Genomic DNA, 24,915 nt, shown 5'->3' with positions numbered 1-24,915 from the left:
TGGTAATTGGTCACACTAGTGTAATTTTGTTAGGAAGTGTTCCATCAAGGCATTTGTTGTAGATCAAATATTAAACTCTGCAAAAAGGATCAAATCTTCAGCTAATCTTTGATAAAGCTTTAAAACAAGAACAGAGATTTTTATACATCTTCACATATATGATACTTTTATATAATTTTTCATCTTCCAGCTTTGATTTCATGGTTATTTATCTGATGCATGTGAATGAAAATAAAACCAATTCTCAAAAATACAATCAACAGAGAACATACTTTAGACTTTTAAACAAAATTGCAATATGGTGGTAAAGGGCAGGAGGGTAACTTTCTTTTAGTTACAGGAATACCACAATAACACAACGCAGATGACGGAGACAAAAATAGCAACGTATCATGGCACCACTTATAAAAGAATGAACTTGTACAAATATAGTATGTTTTGACCATAACTACATCACAAAATGCTGCACAATCAAATAATATACATTTGGACAAATAGATGAATGGGAATGGATTAGAGGCATACGGGCCAAATGCAAGCAAATGTGTCTAGTCCAGAATGTTAACTTGGTCAGTATGGATTAGTTGGGTCACAGAGCCCATTTCTATGCTGAGTAGCTCTAATATTATACCTCCAAATTCTATTTTTAGAAAGGGATGCACCAACAAAATGTATAAAATACTGCAACAAATTTCATGCATTTATTTCCTCTAACATCAATGAGATAAAGATTAGAAAACCTTGGAAATGTTGTCTTAAGTGCAAACATTGGACAATGCACCCAGATGGCACTGGGAGTGAGCTGTCATATTCTTTGAAGATTGCCACAGCCACTCAGTACGCAAACAGGATCTTGGCTTAGTATCTTATCTGAATGATGACATTGACTATCTTGTGCTCCCACAGTACCGCATTGAAATAACAGCTTGGAACAGATATTAGGAAAAAGAAAAATCTTACAACTCAACCTGAAAAACGATACAAGTGTACTCGCATTCCACCAAATTCCCGTTTTGGATATATTGATTGTACTTGTGTGTAATAGATTCAACATTAAATGCTTTGAAATATTACTATTTTGTGCCAAAATAACGCGCATTGCATGCTGCAAATGAAAAGTAACTTTGCCTAATTTAATTAATACCTTCATTCAAATCTCACTGTTACTCATTACTTCGCTGCAATCAATCATCTTCTAACTCATGATTCTCCTGATTTACCCAAATCATGATGGTGGCAAATGGAAAGTGGCTTCATTTTATAGCTTATTTTGCACATGAAACAAAGTTCCTCAAACAATTAATTGTTACCTGATGGAACATATGCTTCTGGTCTCAATGTTACAACATGGGAATCATCCAAAACAAAAGTGAATTAAATGCACAAGCAAGACTTTACTTAAATAATTTCCTTCTGTCATTGGGAAGCTTAGAAAATTAAAAACATTATTTAAAACCCGAAGCTGCTTTTTATCTGTTCCATGCAATCTGCACTATTTTCACACACAGAATTAATACTTGTAGTAATATTTCAACTGCTCCATTTAAAATGTATTGCATTCAAGTACAATCAACAAATCAATACCTGGTAAAAGGTGTGCAATATTAGATAAAAAATAGTTACTATTGTTTAAGCTTCTTTGAAATAAATCTAGTAGGCATTGGAAGAAGTCCAGTTTGGCTAAAATCTAAATATTATTATACAGTACTTTTGTCCAACTTATCAAACAAGAGAAGGGAAATGTTCCTCTTAGCAACCCCCTCCCATCTATGCAACTGACTGAAACACTTTTGTCAATGAGAATGGCAAGACAGTTGAAATATATGTTGTTAATTGACTTAGTCCATTGCACCAATGGATTTTTTTAACATCCACTTTTAAAAGGACAGAATTGAAAGGAATAGGAAATGATTTAAGTGAATTCAAATATGATTTATTGAACTGATAGCACTTCTTCCAGATCTGAGAACAGAACACCATTCCAAAGCTCAATTGCAATACCTGTATTTTGAAGGGCCGTGTCATAACAAACAAAAATATGAATGCGTTAGACTATTCTTTCCACAAGAAGAATCCAGTACTCAATGAGGTGATAAATCACTTGTGAAGAGTTGTAAAGATGATGAATTTGGTTATATTTAGAAAACGTAGCGTGATCCACACCAGGATAGATAATATCAAGATACACATCTAATGGAACAAATAGGCTCACCTGCAAGTTGTATTTCATCATCTAAGGAAATAAAGCAAAACAAAACAAAAATGTTAATACAATGAATGATTTTGTTTAAAATGTTGGGTTCAACATAGTGAACAATTTGTTTTTACTCTTCATGACAAATATATTCATATTATACATTCAAGTTAGATACCCAATTGTTCATAATTACAAGCTACCTTAACTTGCAGGGTATATAGTTATTATTCTGCAAATATCATATTCCTCAAGGAATAGCAGAAGGCAAGCTGGTACGTTAGTCTCCATTGTTAACATATTAACAATGGAGACTAACTGTATCATCAACTGTTGATGTAACAGTTGTTGATGAGGCTTAAAGAATGTCATATACTTTCAAAGCACGAATTGGGGTAAGATATGAACATGCAATTACAGGTTACAATTGATAATAATGTAGTCAGAAATTTACTGGGGATATTTAGTAAGGCAGCCTTCAATATTTATTGGATGAGCACAACGAATGACATATCTAGAACAAGAATGATATATTTTCCATCTTAAACCCCTGGAAAGCTTTGAAGAGTTAAGTAAATTAATGGATGAAGGTTACCAATTGATAAACATTAGGATTCGGAAAGCTTTTCACAATATATCACATGATATCAAAACACTTTTCTTAAATTAACACACAATTTAGCTAGCGAAATTTAAATTCATTTAAATATAGAAAACAGACAATGCAGGCAAACAGCTGCTTGGACTTATGTGAATGCAAATTCATGACAATTTCAGAATTTTTCTTGACAAATTATGAAAATAAAAATGGATGTCAGTTAGTTACCACAAAGAATGTCACTGTATCTAGGTACTTATGTCTATAAAGTATCTTGGAATGTTATTAGGTTGTTGTAAAACACAACTATTTCAATATTATCTTTTCAGGAGGAAGACCTGACATGGAATCACAGAAAACGCACGGTCCATTTTAATGTCGGCACAGTGGCGCAGCAGTAGAGTTGCTGCCTTTCAAGGCCATAGACCCAGCTTCGATCCTGTTTATGGGCGCTGTCTGTACGGAGTTTGTACGTTCTCCCTGTGACCACCATATTTTCCCAGTGCTCTGGTTTCCTCCCACACACCAAAAACGTACAGATTTGGACGTTAATTGGCTTCAGTAAAATTACAAATTGTACCTAGTACATGTAGGATAGTGCTAGTGTACGGGATAATCGTTGGCCGGCGCGGACTCGTTGGGCCTAATGGTCTGTTTCTACGCTGTATCCCTGAAGTTTAACGTTTTGTTCAATTCTCATCCTACTCTCTAGCCCTTGACCCATAATCCTGCAGGTCGTGGCTCCTCAAGTACATCCAGGCACTGTTTAAATGTGGTGAGAGGCTGTGCCTTGAACACTTTTTCTGATGGAGAATTCCTGACCCCCCAAACTAATAGTTTTTATAATTACTTTAAAATCTAAGCCCTGCAGTGTTTGATCCCTGTACACGATAACCGGATATTTCCTTTAAGTCTAGCCAGCCCTTGTTGTAGCTGCTGGCTATCAATTTTCAGCTCAATAATTAATAAGATTATGATTTTGACACCATTCCTCTTATTGATAAAGACCACTGCAAATAAACAGTTAGCCTGGGTTTTGATGTGTTTTTGGCACCAATTTTACATGAAACTGCTGTCAGTTCACAATGAGAAAGCTGATAAACCCCAGGACATTGCCTGACTCCTCAAGACTATCTGACACTGTTCCTCTACTGACATGTAACTTTAGCTCGTTTACTCAGTCCACTTTAGCCAACTGCTTCCTCATGTTGTTGTTGCAGGAAAACAAAGGTGCAGTAAGTGGGCTGGGGTCTTGCCTCCCGTGCCCCCGAAGACATTCTGGATGCTCCGAGGTCAGCTATGGGAGGTGCCCGAGGGCAGAGACTGAACGATGGCCACGTGAGGCGAGGGGCAGCGTGTTCATGCGTCGCCGTGTCCGGATAAAGGCATCAGTGGTATGGGCCGCTGGAGGCCTTGCAGAGCCTGGGACTCGGTTGGATTAGACGCTGCTCCAAGCGCTGGGATTGGACACAGCCTGCAGCCTCGGAGCAAAGATAGAGGACATCGACATCCTGCAACTCTGACTCAGTGCCATCGCCAAGACAACGGGCCTTTATGGCCAAGTTAAGACACTACATTTTTGACAACTTTAGACTTGAATCATATAAAATGGCGCCAGATCTGTGGTTATTCTTGTTTAAGAAAGAACTGCAGATGCTGGAAAAATCAAAGGTAGACAAAAATGCTGGAGAAACTCAGCAGGTGAGGCAGCATCTATGGAGTGAAGGAATGGGTGACGTTTCGGGTCGAGACCCTCCTTCTTCAGTTATTCTTGTGTACTGTCTCAGTGTTGATCAGCCATGATCACATTGAATGGCGGTGCTGGCTCGAAGGGCCAAATGGCCTACTCCTGCACCTATTGTCTATTGTCATCCACTGTTCTTACACTCTTGAACTTAAGTATGATTGTGCTTGTATATTAAGATTTTTACTGAACTGTATGCAAAAATGGAATTTCACTGTACCTAGGTATGTTACAATAAAGTACCATTGATTGCCTTTATTCAAATTGAAGCCGTTGCTTAGATATTGCTATGATATTCACCCTCAAATTGCATTTAGAATTTATCATATTGTAATCACTAGCCCATTGGCAATTTTCAACTACAAGATCCTTCAAGAACCCAGCTGATCTGGTAGTATCTGTGGAAGGAAATAGGCAGACAACATTTTGGGTTGTGATCCTTCTTCAGACTGACTGAAGTATGGGGAGAAAGCTGGAAAAGAGAAGTGGGGCGTGACAAAACCTGGCAAGTGCTAGGTGGTTACAGGTGAGGGGTGACTGGCAGATGAGTGGAATAAGTAACAAAAGCTAGAAATTTAGTGTAGACCAAAGGGAGTCAGACAAAAAAAAGGATTGGGAGTTAAAATGGTTAGCAACGGGGTGCTCCAGCAGGTCTTGGTGGATGTAGGGACTATATCATAATCTTGTGTTATCTATGCAATCAACTCATCTATCTTGTTGCAAATGCTTCACACAATCAAATAAATAAAATTAAGCTTTGATTTTTTTCTATGGATATTCACAACTCTGGATTTGATCTGATGTATATATCTTTGTTTTCATCTTCTGTTTTACCACACACTTTTTCTACCTTTTAATTAACCCTTCTATTCAGGATTAACTTATCTTCACTTCCAAGAAAATTGCCCTGTTTTCTGCAGGGACTGATGCTGGTTCTGTGAATGGAAAGTCTCAAATCCATTGGTATCCAGATAATGTATATAACATCACAGTGATGCAGCTGGTACAGTTGCTGTCACACAGAGCCAGGGACCGGGTTCGATCCTGACCTCTGGTGCTGTCTGTATGCCCGATAAGGAGTTTGCACGTTCTCCCTGTGACTGCATGGGTTTCCTCCAGGTGCTCCTGTTGCGCCCACATCCCAAAGATGTGTAGGTTTGTAGGTTAATTGGCCCCAGTGTGTAGGGAGTGGATGTGAATGTGGAGTAACATAGAACTAGCGATTGATGGCGAGTGATAGGGGGAATTTGGTGGGCCAAAGGGCCTGTTTCCATGCTGTATCTCAACTAAACTAAATTTCTGTTGAATGCCTGGACCAGATGATTTAATTCTTTACATCCGCAAGAAACGGAGATCCAGCAGCTGTTATGTTTCTGACTGTAAATAGTTTGCCGCTGATTTAAATTTCTTATTAATTGCCATTTCTGGGGAAAAACAGTTAAGCTCTTTAACAGAAAGAAATCAGGATTCCAATAAGAATTGCTGACCTAAAACACTGGCTGTCTCTACATCTGCTGCTTTACTTGCAGAATGCTTTTAGCATTGGTTTTAAAACAACTTTTCTATTTTCTACGGCAGTGAAAGGATTGCAGGCTGCAGCAATAGGACTCTTCCAAGCACAAAATAGGGAAGGTTCAGCAAAGATTTCTCTGAAACACTAAACGGTCAAAATTGCAAAACCGACTGCTGTTATTTGGCAAAAACAATATCAGGAACATGGGAAATTTTACAGAGATGCCAGTTGGCTCAAGGGTTTTTTGTTATCTCAATAACATCTCCAATCACTGCACCGCAGTCCTCAATTCAGTTGTTTCTTGAACACATTCATATTGTGATTCCATGTTCTGTTTTGGTAATTAATTCCATCTGAATTATTACTGTTGTGAAACAGTTCTGTTGAAATTGAATTCCAACTTTTCAATTACTAAACTATATCCCCTCATTTATGAATTGAGGGTGAACAATTTATAATATCTATTAGATTACATAGTAATTGCTATGATATTTTGAATTTACCATCCTTGGCTTCCATAACCACAGAGAACATAAAATCTCTCGGAGTCATATATAATTCCCCTTCGTATTCCATTGAGGCAAATTGTTTGAAACGTTGTTTGCGACTTCCGGCGAATCCATAAAGTTCTCTGGTTTCTTCTTTATGCGGACTTGGGTCCTTGAAGAAAAAGATTTTGCATTAATATTAAAGAAATCATGGGATCCAAGTTAAGCTTAATGAAAAAATGCAATGTTATCGAGCAACATAAATTGATCAAAAAAGATTCAAGATTCAAGATTCAATTTAATTGTCATTTGGACCCCTTGAGGTCCAAACGAAATGCCGTTTCTGCAGCCATACATTACAAACAAATAGACCCCAGACACAACATAATTTACATTTTACATAAACATCCATCACATTGCTGTGATGGAAGGCCAAAAAAACTAAAAGAGCGATCAAATGATTTGGATAAGAAGGAACTGCAGATGCTGGTTTATACAGAGGATAGAGACACAACACTGGAGTAACTCAACGGGTCAGGCAGCACCTCTGGAGAAAAGTAATAGGAGATGTTACGGGTTGGGACCCTTCCTCAGACTCCAGGCTCAAACAATCCCGACATTATCATCAAACCCGCCAACAAGAGAGGTGTCGTTGTAGTCTGGCGAGCTGACCTCTACTGGGCTGAACTCTCAGACACCACTCTGTACTTACCCCCAGGACCATGACCCCAGAGATGAGCACGGCCAAATTAAATGATCTGAGGAAGAATTCCGACCCGAATCATCACCTATTCCTTTTCTCCAGAGATGCTGCTTGACTCGCTGAGAATCAAGTGATTTGTGGTGTTGATTCCTCTTTCAAACAATCACAGTATACCAAATATATTTGAGCTGCATAAGTGGAGGGCACTGGAGGAGCAGTAATGGAGAGAGAGAAGAGGAAATTAGAATACAAAAGTGCAGGGAGAGGGGCGACAAGGTGATGTGGTGGAAACACAAGGAACTGCTGGTGGTGGAATCTTGCATCAGGCATCTTCTTTGGAGAAACATGGATATGTGATGTTTCAGGTCAGGACCCAGCTAGGGTAGAAATGGGGGAGGTGTGAGGTTCGACCAAGTCATTGGCAGAGATGCAGGCAGTGAAACCAACTGAGCTATGGCTTTCAATCATGCAGCATAGACTAGGTTTCCTGTCCAGGAGAGACTGGTACTTCACTGCATCTCCCTCTCTCCCATCTCTCTGGTGCTCCTGTTGATTCCACAATCCAAACTCATCATGGTTCTCAAGACAGCAAGTTGGAGGATCAACCGTAACAGACAGACAGCATGGGGTCTGACGTCTGAGGCAAAATGCTCAGTCATGTATCAGGTGAAAGAAAATCAAATTCAATTTACCCATCCCCCCCAATTAGGACTTACAATTAACCTATTAATTTGTAAATGCCTTAACTTCATGCATTAAAAACAATTATCTGGCAGCTCTAGTTTTCATACTCCTAATCATCAATGGGTTTGCAGGTCAAAAGTGATCCATAAAAGGCCTTCCTAGGCATGCTCATGTGATGGACAATAAACTTTATACCTGGTTCTTGGATGGTTAAAGAGGTTTACATGGGTCCCGTAGACTTTGGATGTGTCCGACAGGACGTGGGTTGGTGATGTATGAGGTAGGACAGTCGTTATATCTATGTGTCTCTATGCTCTGCAGTCAGGGACTGATCGTTATCGGTGTGTAGAAAAGAACTGCAGATACCGAAGACAGCCACAAAGTGCTGGAGTAACTTAGCGGGTCAGGCAGCATCTCTGGAGGAAAAGGATGAGTGATGTTTCAGGGTCAGGGTTCTTGGTGCCCTTTTTCCTGATTAGTCCGAAATTGTGCAGAAATAGTGAATGAATACGTTTATTGTCGTTGCACAATACTGTCCAACGAAATTCCATCACATCTCCTCCGGTTAAAAAAAACCAAACACGACAACCATTAACACATATATACACTTATTAATAAAATAATAAATAGGTATTTTAAAAGAATTTAAAAGAATTTAAAAGAATTTGGCGGCATTTCTTGGGATTACATTTTGCTTCCCCAGTGTTCTCTGTTGGAATTTAGCTCTTTTATCGCACATGGGTAGAAACTATTTTTTAGTCTACCGGTGCGAGCCTTCAGAGGCCTGAATCGCCTCCCAGAGGGTAGCAGAGTAAAAAGGTGGTTGGCAGGGTGGGGTGTGTCCTGCTTGATATTTGTGGCCCGGCGCAAGCATCGGGCCCTATATATGTCATCCAAGGAGGGCAGTTGGGCGTTTGTAATGCTCTGCGCAGTTTTTATAATTCCCTGCAGCGCCCTCCTCTCAGCCACAGTACAGCTAGCAAACCACACCAGGATTCCATAGGAGAGGATACTTTCCACGGTGCATCGGTAGAAGGACAACAGCAGCGGCTGTGAGACGTTTGCTCTGGAGGTGCATTCTAAAGATCATCCGTATATTAATGATTTGGACGAGGGAATTGAATGCAACATCTCCAACATCACGAAGCTGGGGGGCAGTGTTAGCTGTGTGGAGGATGCTAGGAGGCTGCAAGGTGACTTGGATAGGCTGGGTGAGTGGGCAAATGCATGGCAGATGCAGTATAATGTGGATAAACGTGAGGTTATCCACTTTGGTGGCAAAAACAGGAAAGTAGACTATCATCTGAATGGTGGCCGATTAGGAAAAGGGGAGATGCAACGTGACCTGGGTGTCATGGTACACCAGTCATTAAAAGTAGGCATACAGGTGCAGCAGGCAGTGAAGAAGGCAAATGGTATGTTAGCATTCATAGCAAAAGGATTTGAGTATAGGAACAGGGAGGTTCTACTGCAGTTGTACAGGGTCTTGGTGAGGCCACACCTGGAGTATTGCGTACAGTTTTGGTCTCCTAATCTGAGGTGGTGATTAGTGGGAGTACAGAGAAGGTTCACCAGACTGATTCCTGGGATGTCAGGACTTTCATATGAAGAAAGACTGGATAGACTCGGTTTGTATTTGCTAGAATTTGGAAGATTGAGGGGGGATCTTATAGAAACGTACAAAATTCTTAAGGGGTTGGACAGGCTAGATGCAGGAAGATTGTTCCCGATGTTGGGGAAGTCCAGAACAAGGGGTCACAGTTTAAGGATAAGGGGGAAATATTTTAGGACCGAGATGAGGAAAACATTTTTCTACACAGAGAGTGGTGAATCTCTGGAATTCTCTGCCACAGAAGGTATTTGAGGCCAGTTCATTGGCTATATTTAAGAGGGAGTTAGATGTGGCCCTTGTGGCTAAAGGGATCAGGGGGTATGGAGAGAAAGCAGGTACAGGATACTGAGTTGGATGATCAGCCATGATCATATTGAATGCTGGTGCAGGCTCGAAGGGCCGAATGGCCTACTCCTGCACCTATTTTCTATGTTTCTATGTTTCTATGTAAAATAAATACATTAGGATTAGACATCTGGATTCAGTATTGCCGTTTCTGAATTCTCAATCCAGGCATGCGTTTGATTTTGTGGAGTATTAACACAATTTGTAGCCTTCAACAGAATCAAGGGAAATTGATTCCAAATTTAGAGTTAGAGTCATGCAGAGCAGAAACAGGCCCTTGAGCCCAACTTGCCCACACTGACCAACATGCCTCAGCTACCTCCCAACTGCCTGTGTTTGGCCCATATCCTCCTAAATCTGTCCTATCCATATACCTGTTGAATTGTTTCTTAAATGTTGCAATACCTCTTCTAGCAGCTCGTTCCATACAACCACCACCCTTTGTATGAAAAGGTTACTCCTCAAGTTCCTATTAAATCCTTCCCCCATCACTTTAAACCTATGTCCTCTGGTTCTCGATTCCCCTACTTTAGGCAAGAGACTACCCAATCGTGCATCTACTCAATCTATTCCTTTCATGAGATATGGTTCCAGTTTACGTTATTTCTCCTTGCATGGAGGATTAACATAGATGTTAGATCCTTTCTGAGGATGGCATAAATAGGGTAGACAGTCAGAGCCTGGCATAGACAGAATACAGCCACAACTGTTTTTTCCCCAGGATGGAAATATCTATACCAAAGGGCATAGCTTTATGGTGAGAGGTGTAAAAATGTAAAGAGATGTGTGGGGCAAGTTTATTTTTTACAGAGGGTGATGGTGGAGGCAGATATAATAGTGGCAATTAAGATGCTTTTGGATAGGCACATGGATATGCAGAGAATGGAGAGATATGGAATACATGCAGGCAGATAAGAGCTAATCTTGGCATTATGTTCGGCACAGGTTGTGGGTCGGATTGGCCTACTCCTGTGCTGTACTGTTCTATGTTCTATCGTTGAGGGACTTTGAGGTATTGACTATTTTCCTGACTGCCCCAGATGTATATAACACCAGTACTTCAGTTATGCTTCATTATTTGAAGGTGGGTGGCGCGACTCACGTCGCAGCGGCCTCTGCAGTCCGTCTGTCTTTTTTTATTTTTTGTCTCGTTTGAATGTAGTTTTTATTTTTTTATTTTAAAACTGGGTACTTTTGTTTGTCGGGGGGGGGGGACACACTTTTAAAATCTTTCCCCTGCATGGAGAACCCGACCTCCCGGCCTTTTCTCTGTCGGGTCTCCGTTGTCGTTGGGGCCGAGCACCATGGAGCGGCCTACAACCGGAACGCCCTGGGGCTCCAGTCGCGGAGCTGCGGACTTACCCACCATCGTGGAGCTGGCCGCGTAAGGAGCGGGAGGAGCGGCGGTGGCGCGCTGCTGCGGCCTGACCCAGAAGATTCGGAGGCTCCAACCGCCAGCCTGGAGGAAGGTGACACCGGTAGCCCGCGGGTCTCTGCTGGGAGACCGCTTTTCGGGGCTTCCTTAACGGCGACTTCTCCCGCCCGAGTTGCGGGGTTGAGGATGACCTGGAGCGGGGCCTTACATCGCCCGGCGCGGCTTTAAATGGCCGTGAGACTTGTTAGCGCACGCCGGGGGCTCCAACACCAAGACCCGGAGCAGGGCCTTGCATCACCCAGCCCGGCTTTATAATTGCCGCGGGACCTATTTACCATCGCCCGCTGGGGGCTTTGACTCTGACATCGGGAGGAGAACGAGGAGAGCAGGGGAGAGATAAGACTTTGCCTTCCATCACAGTGAGGAGGAGATTCACTGTGATGGATGTTTGTGTAAATTGTGTTGTGTCTTGGTTCTTCTTCTTGTTTGTATGACTGCAGAAACCAAATTTCGTTTGAAGCTCTGGGTTCAAATGACAACAAATAAATTGTAATTGTAATAATTGTAATTTATTGATCTTTCAAGTTTGGATTATCAGCAAATATTCACACTGGGGAAAATGAGAGTTTAACTTAATGCAAATCAAATGGAAGGTTTCACATGCATGGGAGAAATTGCCAACTGTTGTTTATATAAGTTGATATATTTTTAGCACTAACTTCACAATTTGTTCTTGGACATATGTCACAACATCTTTACAGTTGTAGAATTTCAACCATCATTTAATCGACGTGCGAGGTATATATACACTGGTTAGACATTGTAGATACAGCGCAGAAACAGGTGTTTCTGTCCACCGAGTCCACGCTGACCAGCAATCCCCATACACCAGCACTACCATACACACTAGGGACAATTTACAGAAGCCAATCAACCTACAAATCTGTACATCTTTGGAGTGTAGGAGAAAGCCGGAGCATACGGAGAAAACCCACGCAGTCACAAGGAGGGGTGGAAGATTGCAACCTTCGCTGTTTCGACTAATGCAATCAAATCGACGTGCACAAACGGGAGATCAAATAGAGCAAGTTGTCCAACAACTTTAGGCTGTGCACGCCACAGGAAAGAAGAAGTCACAAGGAAAACGTACAAATTCCATACAGACAGCACCAGTAGTCAGGTTCGAATCTGGGTCTCTGGCGCGGTGAGGCAACAACTCTACCGCTGCACCACTGCATCACCCCCATTACATATGTTCCAAGCTGACAAATTCCCTATATACTGTACAAAAGTACTTAAAGTAGATCTACACTTTCATGCCAGCATATTCTGATCAGTGAAGATATAAAAACCTTGTAATTTATAACTGCTCCCAAGCTGAATATATTGGGTCACTCTCTACATACTAATGTGCATCGATAAATAATGTGGTAATCTGACTGCATTTCCTCTCCTGGCTAGATTTGATGGGATAAATAGAAGGAAGGAGTTCCCATTAGCAGATGGTTTAAAGACTGGGGCCATTGGGTTGAAATTTTAGGGAAATGTTAAAAGGCTTTTTTTGCGACACACTGATCGTAGTTTTGATCTGGAAAATCACCACCAACCAGAGTTTTGGAAGAGAATTCCCAACTCCCAGGCACTTGGGAGAGAAACATCGGCACGGTAATGGGGAAAAAAGATAAATAAGCCTGACCAGCTGAGTTTCTCCAACACTTTGTTGTTTTCTGCTCAAGATTCCAGCATCTGCAGCTTCTGATGGTTTGTTTTACTAGGAACTAGTCTGATGATTGAAACTGAAATGGTTGCAAAAACCTAAAACCTATGTCTAATATATATAATATAATATAATATAATATATAATAACATAAAATACTGGAGAAACTCAGCGGGTGAGGCAGCATCTATGGAGAGAAGGAATTGGCAACATTTCGGGTCAAGACCCTTCTTCAGACTAATGTCGGGGGTGGGGGGGGGGGGGGGGGTATGACAAAGAAAGAAGGTAGGCGGAGACTAGTGGGAGAACTGGGAATGGGGGGGGGTGGGGAATGAAGAGAGAGCAAGGGCTACCTGAAGTTAGAGAAGCCAATGTTCATTCAGCTGGGGTGCAAACTACCCAAGCGAAATATGAAGTGATGTTCCTCCAATTTGCGCTGGGCCTCACTCTGACAATGGAAGATAGTGGAAACTCGAATGGCTGCAAAAACCTCAAATCAATGTGTCACAACTTCAATTTTTACCTCAAATTATGTCCCTCTTGAGCCATGAAGAGGGAAGATTTTCACATGGTTAGAGAATAGGCTGGTGTCAGCAGGAGAACCAGCCCAAAAACTGCCACCAATGCAGAAATGTGGTTTTGTTGTTTTTGAGTTGGCATCCATGGCTTATCCTTCGGGGAGAAAATTGGATTGAAGTAATGTGCTATGTGACAGAACTAGGATGTGGGTTTATCACCACAATTACCACAGAGATCTCTTCTTGGTAACTTGTAGATGCTAGGCCCTTTTTTACCAGTAGAGGGTTGGACACACAGAGCCAGGCATCCTTGCTCATTTTCTTGTTTGATAGGCCAGCAAGGGTCTAATCATTGGCCTCCAATGAATAGTTTTAACCAGTGAAATGATGCAAACAAAGTGAAAAAAAATTAAGTATTTTATTGAGCTAAGCTCAAAGTAACCTAGGAAACACACAAGATATGGTTTGGCACTAGCTTCAAAACATTTTTGAAAACTGACTCACTAAGCTTTGTTTATTGGATCTCAATGCTCCTGGCCAAAATTGATTTTGAGACAGCAGAAACTCGAATGGTTGCAAAAACCTCAAATCAATGTGTCACAACTTCACAATGCACTTAACAGTATACAACCCAAAATATTTACTTAATTTCTGACTGCTAATAGTTTGCACGCTTATCATTTAAATTAATATCAGTTTTGCAAAAAGTCAACTTGTCGAAGTCCATAAGCTCTCGGAGCAGAATTCAGCCCATCAAATCTACTCCACCATTCAATCATGGCTGATCTACCTTCCCCTCTCAATCCCTCTCCTGCCTTCTCCCTGTAATCCCTGATACCGATACTAATGGAGAATCTATTAATCTCAAAATCCTTTCAACGTTAAAAATATTAATTCTATAATTCTATATTGCCCCTCCAATAATATAAATTAAAAAATAGATAAATAGATAAATAAATAAATAAATAAATAAATAGGCTCCACAGAATTCTGTGGCAATGAATTCCACAGATTCACTATCCTCTGAGTAAAGAAATTCCTCCTCATCTATTTTCTAAAGGTCGTCCTTTTATTCTGGGGCTATGGCCTCTAGTCCTAAACTCTCCCACTAGTAGAAACATCCTCTCCACATCCATTCTATCCAGGCCTTTCATTATTCAATGTATTTCCAATTGTGTCAAGCTGGAAAGAGTGCAGAGAAGATTTACAGTCTGAAAAGACTGGACCCTTTCCCACCCCAACCAACACTTCACACCCACTCACGGCCTGACCTCAGTCTGCAAAGACTGGGCACATCTACACCCACTCTTCCCCATTCACCACTTCACACATACTTAGAGCAAGACTCCAGTCTGAAAAGATTGTAGGTATACAAAAATGCTGGAGAAACTCAGCGGGTGCAGCAGCATCTATGGAGCGAAGGAAATGGGTGACGTTTCGGGCCAAAACCCTTCTTCAGACTGATTGTACCCTTTCCCACCCACCCCTCTCCAATCACCACTTAACACCCAATTACCCACACGCTCCGTGCTGAACAACATCACTTCTCCATCAACAATAAAAATGGAGGAGGTGGAGAGGCTTTTCAGAAGACAGAAATGCCTGAAATCTCCAGGACCGGACAATGTTTCCCCCTCTACTCTCAAGCTCTGTGCTGAACAACTGGCTACACAGACATTTTTAACCAGTCCCTGCCTACTTCAAAGTCTCCACTATTGTCCCTGTACCCAAAAAGGCAAGGATCTTAATGACTACAGACCTGTCGCACTGACCTCTGTAGTCATGAAGACCCTTGAAAGGCTTGTGCTGGCCAAGCTGAAAAATATCACAGACTGGACTCTCTGCAGTTTGCATATCGGGTCAATAGATCTGTGGATAACGCAGTCAACCTGGGCCTGCACTTCGTCCTTCAGCACCTAGACCGCCAGGTGACCTATGTGAGGATTTTGTTTGTTGATTTTAGCTCTGCATTCAACACCATTGTGCCAGAGCTACTACACTCCAAAGATTCCGAGTTGACTGTGCCTGAACCCTCTGTCGGTGGATCACCAGCTTCCTGACAAACAGGAAGCAGCATGTGAGGCTGGGAAAGCACATCTCGGACCCGCAAACCCTCAGCATAGGAGCACCGCAAGGCTGCGTACTCTTCCCTCTCCTCTACACCAATGACTGCACATCCACAGACACCTCTGTCAAGCTTCTCAAGTTTGTGGACGACACAACCCTGATTGGACTGATCCAGGATGGGGAGGAATCTGCCTACAGACAGGAAGTGTCACAGCTGGTGTCCTGGTGCCATCGCAACAACCTGGAGCTCAATGCTCTTAAGACAGTGGAATTGATTGTAGACTTTAGGTGAGCTCCACCTCCCCCCCACCCCACTCACCATCAACAACACCACAGTCACATCTGTGGAGTCGTTTAAGTTCCTGGGAACCATTGTCTCCAAGGACCTTTAAGTGGGGGGGCCACCATCGACTCCACAGTCAAAAATGCACAACAGAGGATGTACTTCCTATGGCAGCTGAGGAAGCACAATCTGCCACAGGCATTGATGGTCCAATTCTATATGGCCATCGTAGAGTTCGTCCTCATCTTCTCCATCATGGTCTGGCTTGGCTCAGCCACCAAGCACAACACCCGGAGGCTGCAGCGAATCGTCCGATCAGCTGAGAAGATTATTGGCTGCAACCTTCCCTCCGTTGACGAACTGTACACTGCAAGGACCAGGAAGCGAGCGGGTAGGATCATCTCTGACCCCTCTCACCCTGGCCACAAACTCTTTGAATCACATCCCTCCGGACTGTCAAAGCTGCCACAACCAGACATAAAAACAGCTTTTTTCCCCACGAGTAGTAGCTCTACTCAATAGCCAAAAATCTGTAGCCTCTTTTTGCTCTGGTATTTTGTTTGGTTCACATGTTTGATCAATGGTGTTTTATTATTAATATTTTGTGTTTTATGTGTCATTCGTAACTGTCACTGTATGTCATGTTGTCACTTGTGGGCAGAGCACCAAGGCAAATTCCTTGTATGTGAATACTTGGCCAATAAACGTATTAATTCATTCATTCAGAGGATGCTGCCAGGACTCGAGGGCCTGGGCTGTGAGGAGAGGTTGAGCAGACTAGGATTCTATTCCTTGGGAGCACAGGAGGATGAAGAGTGATCTTATAAAGGTGTACCAAATCATGATAGGAATAGATCGGACAGAGTGGCATAGTGTCTCTTGTCCAGAGTAGGGGAACTGAGAACCAGAGGATATTGGTTTGATGTGAGGGGGAAAGATTTAATAGGAACCTGAGGGGTCACTTTTTCATACAAAGGGTGGTGGGAGTATGGAACGAGCTGCCGGAGGAGGTTGTTGAGGCAGGTACTATCACAATGATTCATAAACATTTAGACAGGTACATTTACGTTATTGGGTGGCCAGCAGGAGGCGACAAAATGAGTGAGTGGGGGGGGGGAATGGATTTTATTAAAAATGTGTGCAGAAAAATGACCACATTTAATGAGGAGTGGATCAGCGAATGTAAAAGTAAAATCACTAGCGAAATGGTAAAAATATCGGCGTTTTTGCGTCTGGTTTTGGCAGAGTAACGAATCAAAGGCAAAAATAATGACATACACCCACACACACAGAGTTTTAATAGTATCTAGATAGATAGATAGATAGATGGGCTGAATGCAGGCAGGTGAGACTAGTGTAGATGGGACATGTTGGTTGGCATGGGCAAGTTGGGCCAAAGTAGGTATGTTGCAAAACCTACCTTCAGCGGCGCTGCAGATCTGTCGCTGCCCGTGTGCACGATTTTGGCGCCTTTGAGAGGGGGGGCAGGTTTAAAACGCGATTTTCTCTCGGCTGTTCAAATCGAGGTTGTTCAGCCTACTTAGTTGCTGACAAAAAAGCGCTGTGACATTAGTTCGCTGCAGCTATTTTTAAACTAAATTGGTTAATTTAATTGTTATAGTAGGTTAAAAATCATCCTCTAAACCCGCGACCGCCGCCAATGGGACAGATCTCATGTAGGGGACAACGCAAGGTAGGCTGTTTATTCTTACATTAAAAAGCGCTTCTTAAGATCCCTTTATACAAAATTTTATGTTGCGAGTAGCTAATTTGGGGGCCCCATTAAATCCCGTAGTATTTTTCTGGGCATATGGGGTACAAATTCACCGCTATGGGAACGTTCCAAACCAGCGCGTTCCACAGAGTTCCACAGGATCCCACTCGAAAGCTGATTTAAATGGCCATTAATTTACAGCAATTGAACACTAAATTCCTTCCATTTGGCCTATAAATTAATGTCAATGAGATTTAAAAATCATGTTTTATTGTGAATTCTTGTCTGAATGTTCTTTGGACACTTAGGCTATTTAAAAATGTTAATCTTTCCTGAAGAAATGGATAGATGTTTAGATCTAGTAATTGAATTTTGGAATTAGCTACAATTGGGTAACTAATTAATTATATGCTTTAATTTCAGGTAATCCAAGTAAGATTGTTTCATATTTGTTTCAGAATGCATCAATCTATAATAACTGAAAATTTATTTCAGTTCTCTTAATTTTTAATAAAGTTATGGGCTTTTGACTGTCCTCAATCACAGCTTTTGTGTTAAGTCAATGGAAAATCAATAGGGAACAAGATGCTAATTTCAGGGTATGAAAATGGCCATAACCTTTTTTAATACTGAAGATATGAACGTGAATTAGGTGTCAAATTAAACTTTTTGTTATGCTTTATCTGATGGGAGACTTGATTGTTAAAATCTCAAAATGTTGTAACATTGCTAGCCAAAGGGCCTGTTTTCATGCTGTTTGACTCTTTGACTCCTGCATAAAGTCACAAGTATCCCAACAGGTGCTGTTCCAACCAACATGGTGAAAATCCTCTCACTTTCTAATGGGTGTAATTAATAGTTATAATACCTGCACGGAACCAGAAATGGTTCAGTTTCAACTTTCAAAACAGGGCAGCAACTGGAAACAAATGGATATGCGCTCAACATTAACGGAAAAATATTGCTTCCAACTCATAATTTGCTGCTGCCTGGTGAGTTGGACGTTTCCACCCAACGTACTACACAAAACATTTCTGAACTGCAAGTTGGTGGAAGTCTGACCTGAAAGCTGAACCACTTGCCTATCTTAGACAAGGATAGCAAAAACAGAGGCAAGTTTCAATTGATGATAATGGCTAAATGGAAGATAGACGTAAATGCTGGAGTAACTCAGCGTGTCAGTCAGCATCTCTGGAGAAAAGGAATAGGTGACGTTTAGGGTTGGAACCCTTCTTCAGACTCCAGGTCTGGGCACACAAAGACAATTCAAGCAGATTGACACCGGCCACCAACTCCCAGACTATTACCGATCTCATCGCCACTGGTGATCTCACCTCAAACCTTTTAGTTCCCCAGCCCAGTACTTCCCCCATCTATCTCCTTCCCAAAATCAACAAACTGGACTGTCCCAACCCAAAACGCCGCATGTGCACATTCTCCAGAGATGCTGCCCGACCCACTGAGTTACTCCAGAACTTTGTGTCCTTTTTTGTAAACCAACATCTGCAGCTCCTTGTGTCTAGATTGATCTGATACGGCTTAGCTATAAACAGAAGGTTATTCAGATCCTGTCCTTCACCTTTATTGTAATATATTTCAGATTATACAGTCACTATGTGCAATACAATTCAAGTTCTATTCACTTAAGAGTTGTTACCTGTTCTCATTTGGTTAAAACCTCATCACAGATTGAAATAACTACAATTGTGCGAGCACACCTTTGCAAAGCCGGTCACTGTGACCTCTGCTCAATTTCAATTCATGCTCATATCCATCAGATTCCAAGTTCAAGTGTAGGTACCAGAACGCAATAAGATTGCTTCAGAAGGGAGTGTACACACAAAGGGAGCAGTTTTTAAAGATCGATTTAAAACTTGAAATGCACATGTTCATTACCTTTAATCGATGTGAAGATATACATTCTCATTAGTTTTCACTGTCTCTTCAGCCACCGCTCGGTTAGAATAATTTGGAACTAATTATAATAATGATTTATAAGCTCGGGTGGATATCAGGTCATTCCTTAAACTTGGGTAGTTTTTTCGTATCAAAGCAAAACAATGTTGTTAATCCTTGCCAAGCCATCTATTTACAGTTGCAGTGGATAAAGCAAGAAAGGCACTTTAGCACCACAATTTAATTCCCGGTCGGGGGAGATGTCACACATTGAACTCTAGAGCTAAATCAATTCCACCAGCAAATAATCTGTTTCTTTTGGGTGAGCACAAGAAGAACAAAAATCCCCAGAGCTTTTTTACAACTCCCTTGATAATATGATCATTGTAAATGCGGCTTTCATTTGAACTGCTACTCAAGTACCATCAGTCCCTGCATTTAAGAGTAGACAAGTAGATACCATTCAGCTTTGTGAACCAACCTTTAATTTTTCAAGATCTACATCCAAAATGGACACGTGAGCTGTTGTCCAGGAATCTTTGGTGATTGTATTTCATGCATATCATTTTTGAATGGTGACAAATTCTACAATTTCAGCAACAAAAGGATTTTGCATAACTTTCATGAAGAAGTTTCTGCACAAGCAGTATTGCATCTTGATTCATTCTACATTTCACACTGTCTTGGTAAAGCAGCCACCATAATCAAAGACTTTTCTCACCCCGGTCATTTCTTCTTCTCCTGCTCCCACCATGCAGAAAATACAGAAGCTTGAAAGAATGTGGTGGGTATACGGAACGAGCTTGCACAGGAATTAGTTGAGGCAGGTACAATAACAACATTTAAAAGACATTTGGACAGTTAGGAGAGGTTGACAGTGATATGGGCAAATGGGGCTAGTTTAGATGGGGCACTGTGGTCAGCATGGACGGGTTAGGCAGCAAGTTCCGTTTCTGTGCTGTATGAAAATGACTCACAACTGGAAAAAACAAACTATTTATTTGAAATTAACTCCTAGTTATTTTGGCTTTTAATTTTGAGGAAGTTAATCACAGGAATAACCTTCAACTTTGCATTTTGCGAGATTGGAATAGAAACATTTTAGAAAATTGAATGCTCATCCACCAAAATAACATAACACTTGACTAAACTATAAACAATCACCTGTACTTCGTATGGTACATTTACTTTGAGCTGCAGGAGAAAGATGCGGACCAATAATACTGAATATCAAAAATTTAATCAGAAGGTTGATCATAAATAGGGCTGCTGAAGAATAGCAAGAACATTGAAATAGAAAGGAGTCCTAACAGGTACCTCTTCAAAAGGTTCATAGATGTGAGGTTATACACTTTGGTGGCAAAAACAGGAAGGCAGGTTATTATCTGAATGGTGCCAAGTTGGGAAAAGGGGAAGTACAACGGGATCTGGGGATCCTTGTTCATCAGTCACTGGAAGTAAGCATGCAGGTACAGCAGGCAGTGAAGAAAGCGAATGGCATGTTGGCTTTCATTACGAGGAGTTGAGAACAGGAGCAAAGAGGTCCTTCTGCAGTTGAACAGGGCCCTAGTGAGACCACACCTGGAGTATTGTGTGCAGTTTTGGTCTCCAAATTTGAGGAAGGACATTCCTGCTATTGAGGGAGTGAAGCGTAGGTTCACAAGGTTAATTCCCGGGATGGCAGGACTGTCATATGTGGATAGAGTAGATCGGCTGGGTTTGTATACTCTGGAATTTAGAAGGATAAGAGGAGATCTTATTGAAATATATAACATTATTAAGGGTTTCGACATGCTAGAAGCAGGAAACATGTTCCTGATGTTGGGAGAGTCCAGAATCAGGGGCCACAGTTTAAGAATAAGGGGTAAGCCATTTAGAACTAAGATGAGGAAAAACTTTTTCACACAGAGAGTTGTGAATATGTGGAATTCTCTGCCTCAGAAATCAGTGAAGGCCAATTCTTTGGATGCTTTCAAAAGAGAGTAGATAGAGCTCTTAAAGATAGCGGAGTCAAGGGATATGGGGAGAAGGCAGGAAACGGGGTACTGATTGTGGATGATCAGCCATGATCACAGTGAATGGCGGTGTTGGCTCAAAGGGCCGAATGGCCCACTCCTACACCTATTGTCTATTGACCTCAGTAGATAATTTCATTTGTCATTGGGTAACATACACATAATGCTGCACTTTGCTGGCTTCCAATAAACTAGATCAAATATTTCACAAAATGTTAAACAGTTTCCAGCATTTTAAATGAGGAACTAAGTAGTAAAACCATTCATAAAACATGGTAAATGTTAATGAATATTTTCCAAAAGTCATAGGAGCAGAATTGGGCCATTTGGCCCATCGGGTCTGCTCAAACATTCGATCGTGGCTGATTTATTTTTCCCTCTCACCCCCAATCTCCTGCCTTCTTCCCGTAACCTTTGTCGCCCCTACTAATCAAGAATTAGTTCATCTCCGCTTTAAAAATACCCAATGACTAAACTTCACAGCCATCTGTGGCAATGAATTCCACTCCTCTCTGGCTAAAGAAATTCCTCATCTCCTCGATTTCTGCAGTGATAAAGACTTAGGTTTTTACAGCATGAATTTGCCACACTACATTATGAAATTGAACAAGTGCTCACGTTCAATTAAGTGTGGAAATCACAAATTGGTTGCCAGTGATTTCTGGTTTTGCTCGAGAGAATAATGTTTGCAAACTCAAAAATAAAGTGTATAGACAGGAGCTACTGAATTACTACTGAATAACATCTGAAACTTAAAAAACCTGCACAGATTGTTATTGCCCCAGGTAATTACCTCAAATATCTGCACTTTAAAAAATTGAAACAAGATATGAAACCTCACATTTACTCATAGTTTTTGGTAGTGGTGTTATTTCAACTAAGTGAGTGGCTTGCTACACAAATCCTGAAAAGGACAAATATGAATCAACTAGGGTAGACAAAAATGCTGGAGAAACTCAGCGGGCGAGGCAGCATCTATGGAGAGAAGGAAATAGGCAACGTTTCGGGTCGAGACCCTTCGTCTGAAGAAACGAGACCCTTCGCCCCGAAACGTTGCCTATTTCCTTCGCTCCATAGATGCTGCTTCACCCGCTGAGTTTCTCCAGCAATTTTGTCTACCTTCGATTTTCCAGCATCTGCAGTTCCTTCTTAAACAAAAAATATGAATCAACTACATTACTGCAGCACATTCAGCAGAATGGAAGAGAATGGTTAATCAGATTTTCATAACAATCGGTAGCTTCATTGTTTTGTTGCTTTCATTAAGTTGGTTTAATTAAAGAGGCCACATGGTGCCAAAGTAACTCAGCGGATCAGACAGCATCTTGCAAAGTTTCGGGTCGGGACCCTTCTTCTGACTGATTGTAAGTGATGGGGGGGTAGAAAGCTGGGCGATTTTTAACTGCACCTGTACCTCACCGTACTTGTGGAAAGGCCAACACTTTAAATGAAATATTTATCTCTGTATTGCAACACAGAGCAATGTTTTAGATTAGAAACAAAAATTGTCCCTCAATGTTAAATGGAATTTAAATTCTACAGTAGCTTGACCTTTCTATATTTTTTTAAAATAAACCCAAACACTTAAATATCAAGAATTTTTATCATCACACATTACTTTACTCTAGGCAATAACCATCCTTTATATTTTATAAATTAATTTGTTTTGTTCATCCATGTAAATTTGCCAAGTAGCACAATTTTCTTAATTAATAATACATCACTTAGATCTAGAACTACCAATAAACTTCTTGACATTTCATCATGCAGTGATTCATTCAGAACTTTAAATCCTACATGCATAAAGATCAGCTTTAAGATTTGTTTTTGTTTCAAAAGAAAATCATTTGTGTTATTGCTGGGATAAGGTCCTTCAAATTTTTAGTTACCAGATGGTGGGGTTGGAGTATTAAGTCTGTGGATTTATTTTTACTGCAGTCCTCGGCAATGCCAATTAAACCTTTTTTTTGCACCATCACTGCCATTCTTACACCAGCATACCACTGCTGCTTTGCATTAACAAACATGCCAAGACCATCTGCTCTAAAAAATCCTAACTGTGATGTAGGCAATAAAGTTATTTTATTATTTCTGAAGTGTTGCGGTATTACCAATCAGCAGCAACTAAATAATGAAATGTTACATTCATCTACCAACATTACATGACCTTGAATGTTTTCCATCCTTTGGTATTGTTCCGCTCATGAATATTTATTATTCCAATATTGACTCCTTAGCGCTATATTTTTGTTCAGATAGCTCATGCGATTTTTTAATTTGCAATCATCAGTTAAGTGTAGAACTAGTTGTATAAATTGTTCTAACACATCAAAGCTGGGCAAAATCTTTTATGCAAGATGTGACAAATTCTCATGAATCTTCATGCTTGCTTAAATGATTTCATAAAATTACATGACTAACGATTTGCAGCGTGAATGGCAAAAGAATGCATGGAGGGACCAATCAAAGACAGAGTGCTGGAGTAGCACAGCGGGTCAGGCAGCATCTTAGGAGAACATGTATCGGTGCCCAAAAATGCTGGAGAAACTCAGCGGGTGCAGCAGCATCTATGGAGCGAAGGAAATAGGCAACGTTTCGGGCCAAAACCCTTCTTCAGACTCAGACATGTGTCGGTGCTATTTTGGGTCATGACCCTTCTTCTGTAGATAGTCCGAACCTTTTTCCCCAGGGTAGAAGTGTCAAAGACTAGAGCGCATGGCATTAAGGTGAGAGTGGCAAAGTTTAAAGGATATGTATGGGGCAAGTGTAATTTTAAACAGAGGGTGGTGGGAACCTAGAATGCACAGCCACGGGTGTGGTGAAGGCAGATACCACAGTATATTTTAGGCATATGGATATGCAGGGAATTAATGTAGGCAGAAGAGATGAGTTTATCTTGGTGTTTTGTTCAGCATAGACATTGTGTACTAAAGAGCCTTTTTCTGCACTGCTCTATTACAACAAGCCGCTCATAATTTAGATCATAAATACTACCACCACATATCACAAGGAAATGTATTTCTAAGTGAATAATATAATTCCTTGCAAAATATTTGACATTTTGCTGATTATACAAAAGTTAGTGGTTTTGCAGATAGTGAAGATGGTTGTAAACGATTGCAGCAAGATCTGGATGGATTGGCCAGGTGGGCGGAGGAACGGTTGATGGAATTTAATACAAAGTGTGAGGTGTTGCATTTTTGGGACGTCGAACAAGGGCAGGACCTACACATTAAATGGTAGACTTCTGGGTAGTGTTGTAGAGCATAGGGATCCAGGAGTACAAGTGCTTGGTTCCATGAAGGTCAAGTCGCAGGTAGATAAGGTGGTCAAAAAGGCTTTTAGCACTTTGGCCTTCATCAGTCAGATTATTGAGTATAGAAGTTAGGAGGTCATGTTGCAGTTGTATAAGACGTTGGCGACACTGCATTTAGAAGATTGTGTTCTGG

At 41.2% G+C, this 24,915-nt stretch overlaps 1 protein-coding gene across 3 annotated transcripts in view; it reads right to left on the bottom strand.

Moving 5' to 3' along the window:
• Positions 1-24,915, bottom strand: part of micu2 (mitochondrial calcium uptake 2) — a 285,685-nt gene that overhangs the window by 168,740 nt on the left and 92,030 nt on the right. For all 3 annotated transcript variants that reach the window (XM_055636971.1, XM_055636973.1, XM_055636972.1), the window contains exons 2-3: positions 6,553-6,709; positions 2,213-2,233 (exon numbers count right to left, since the gene is read on the bottom strand). In XM_055636971.1, coding sequence (XP_055492946.1) covers positions 2,213-2,233; positions 6,553-6,709 — 178 coding nt within the window. The remainder of the gene's footprint in view (positions 1-2,212; positions 2,234-6,552; positions 6,710-24,915) is intronic.

This window comes from Leucoraja erinacea, chromosome 6 (assembly GCF_028641065.1).
Source record: "Leucoraja erinacea ecotype New England chromosome 6, Leri_hhj_1, whole genome shotgun sequence".
In the NCBI taxonomy this organism is placed as follows: Eukaryota; Metazoa; Chordata; class Chondrichthyes; order Rajiformes; family Rajidae; genus Leucoraja; species Leucoraja erinaceus.
The sequence above is the reverse complement of the archived record's forward strand: the minus strand, read 5'-3'. Positions and strand labels throughout refer to the sequence as shown.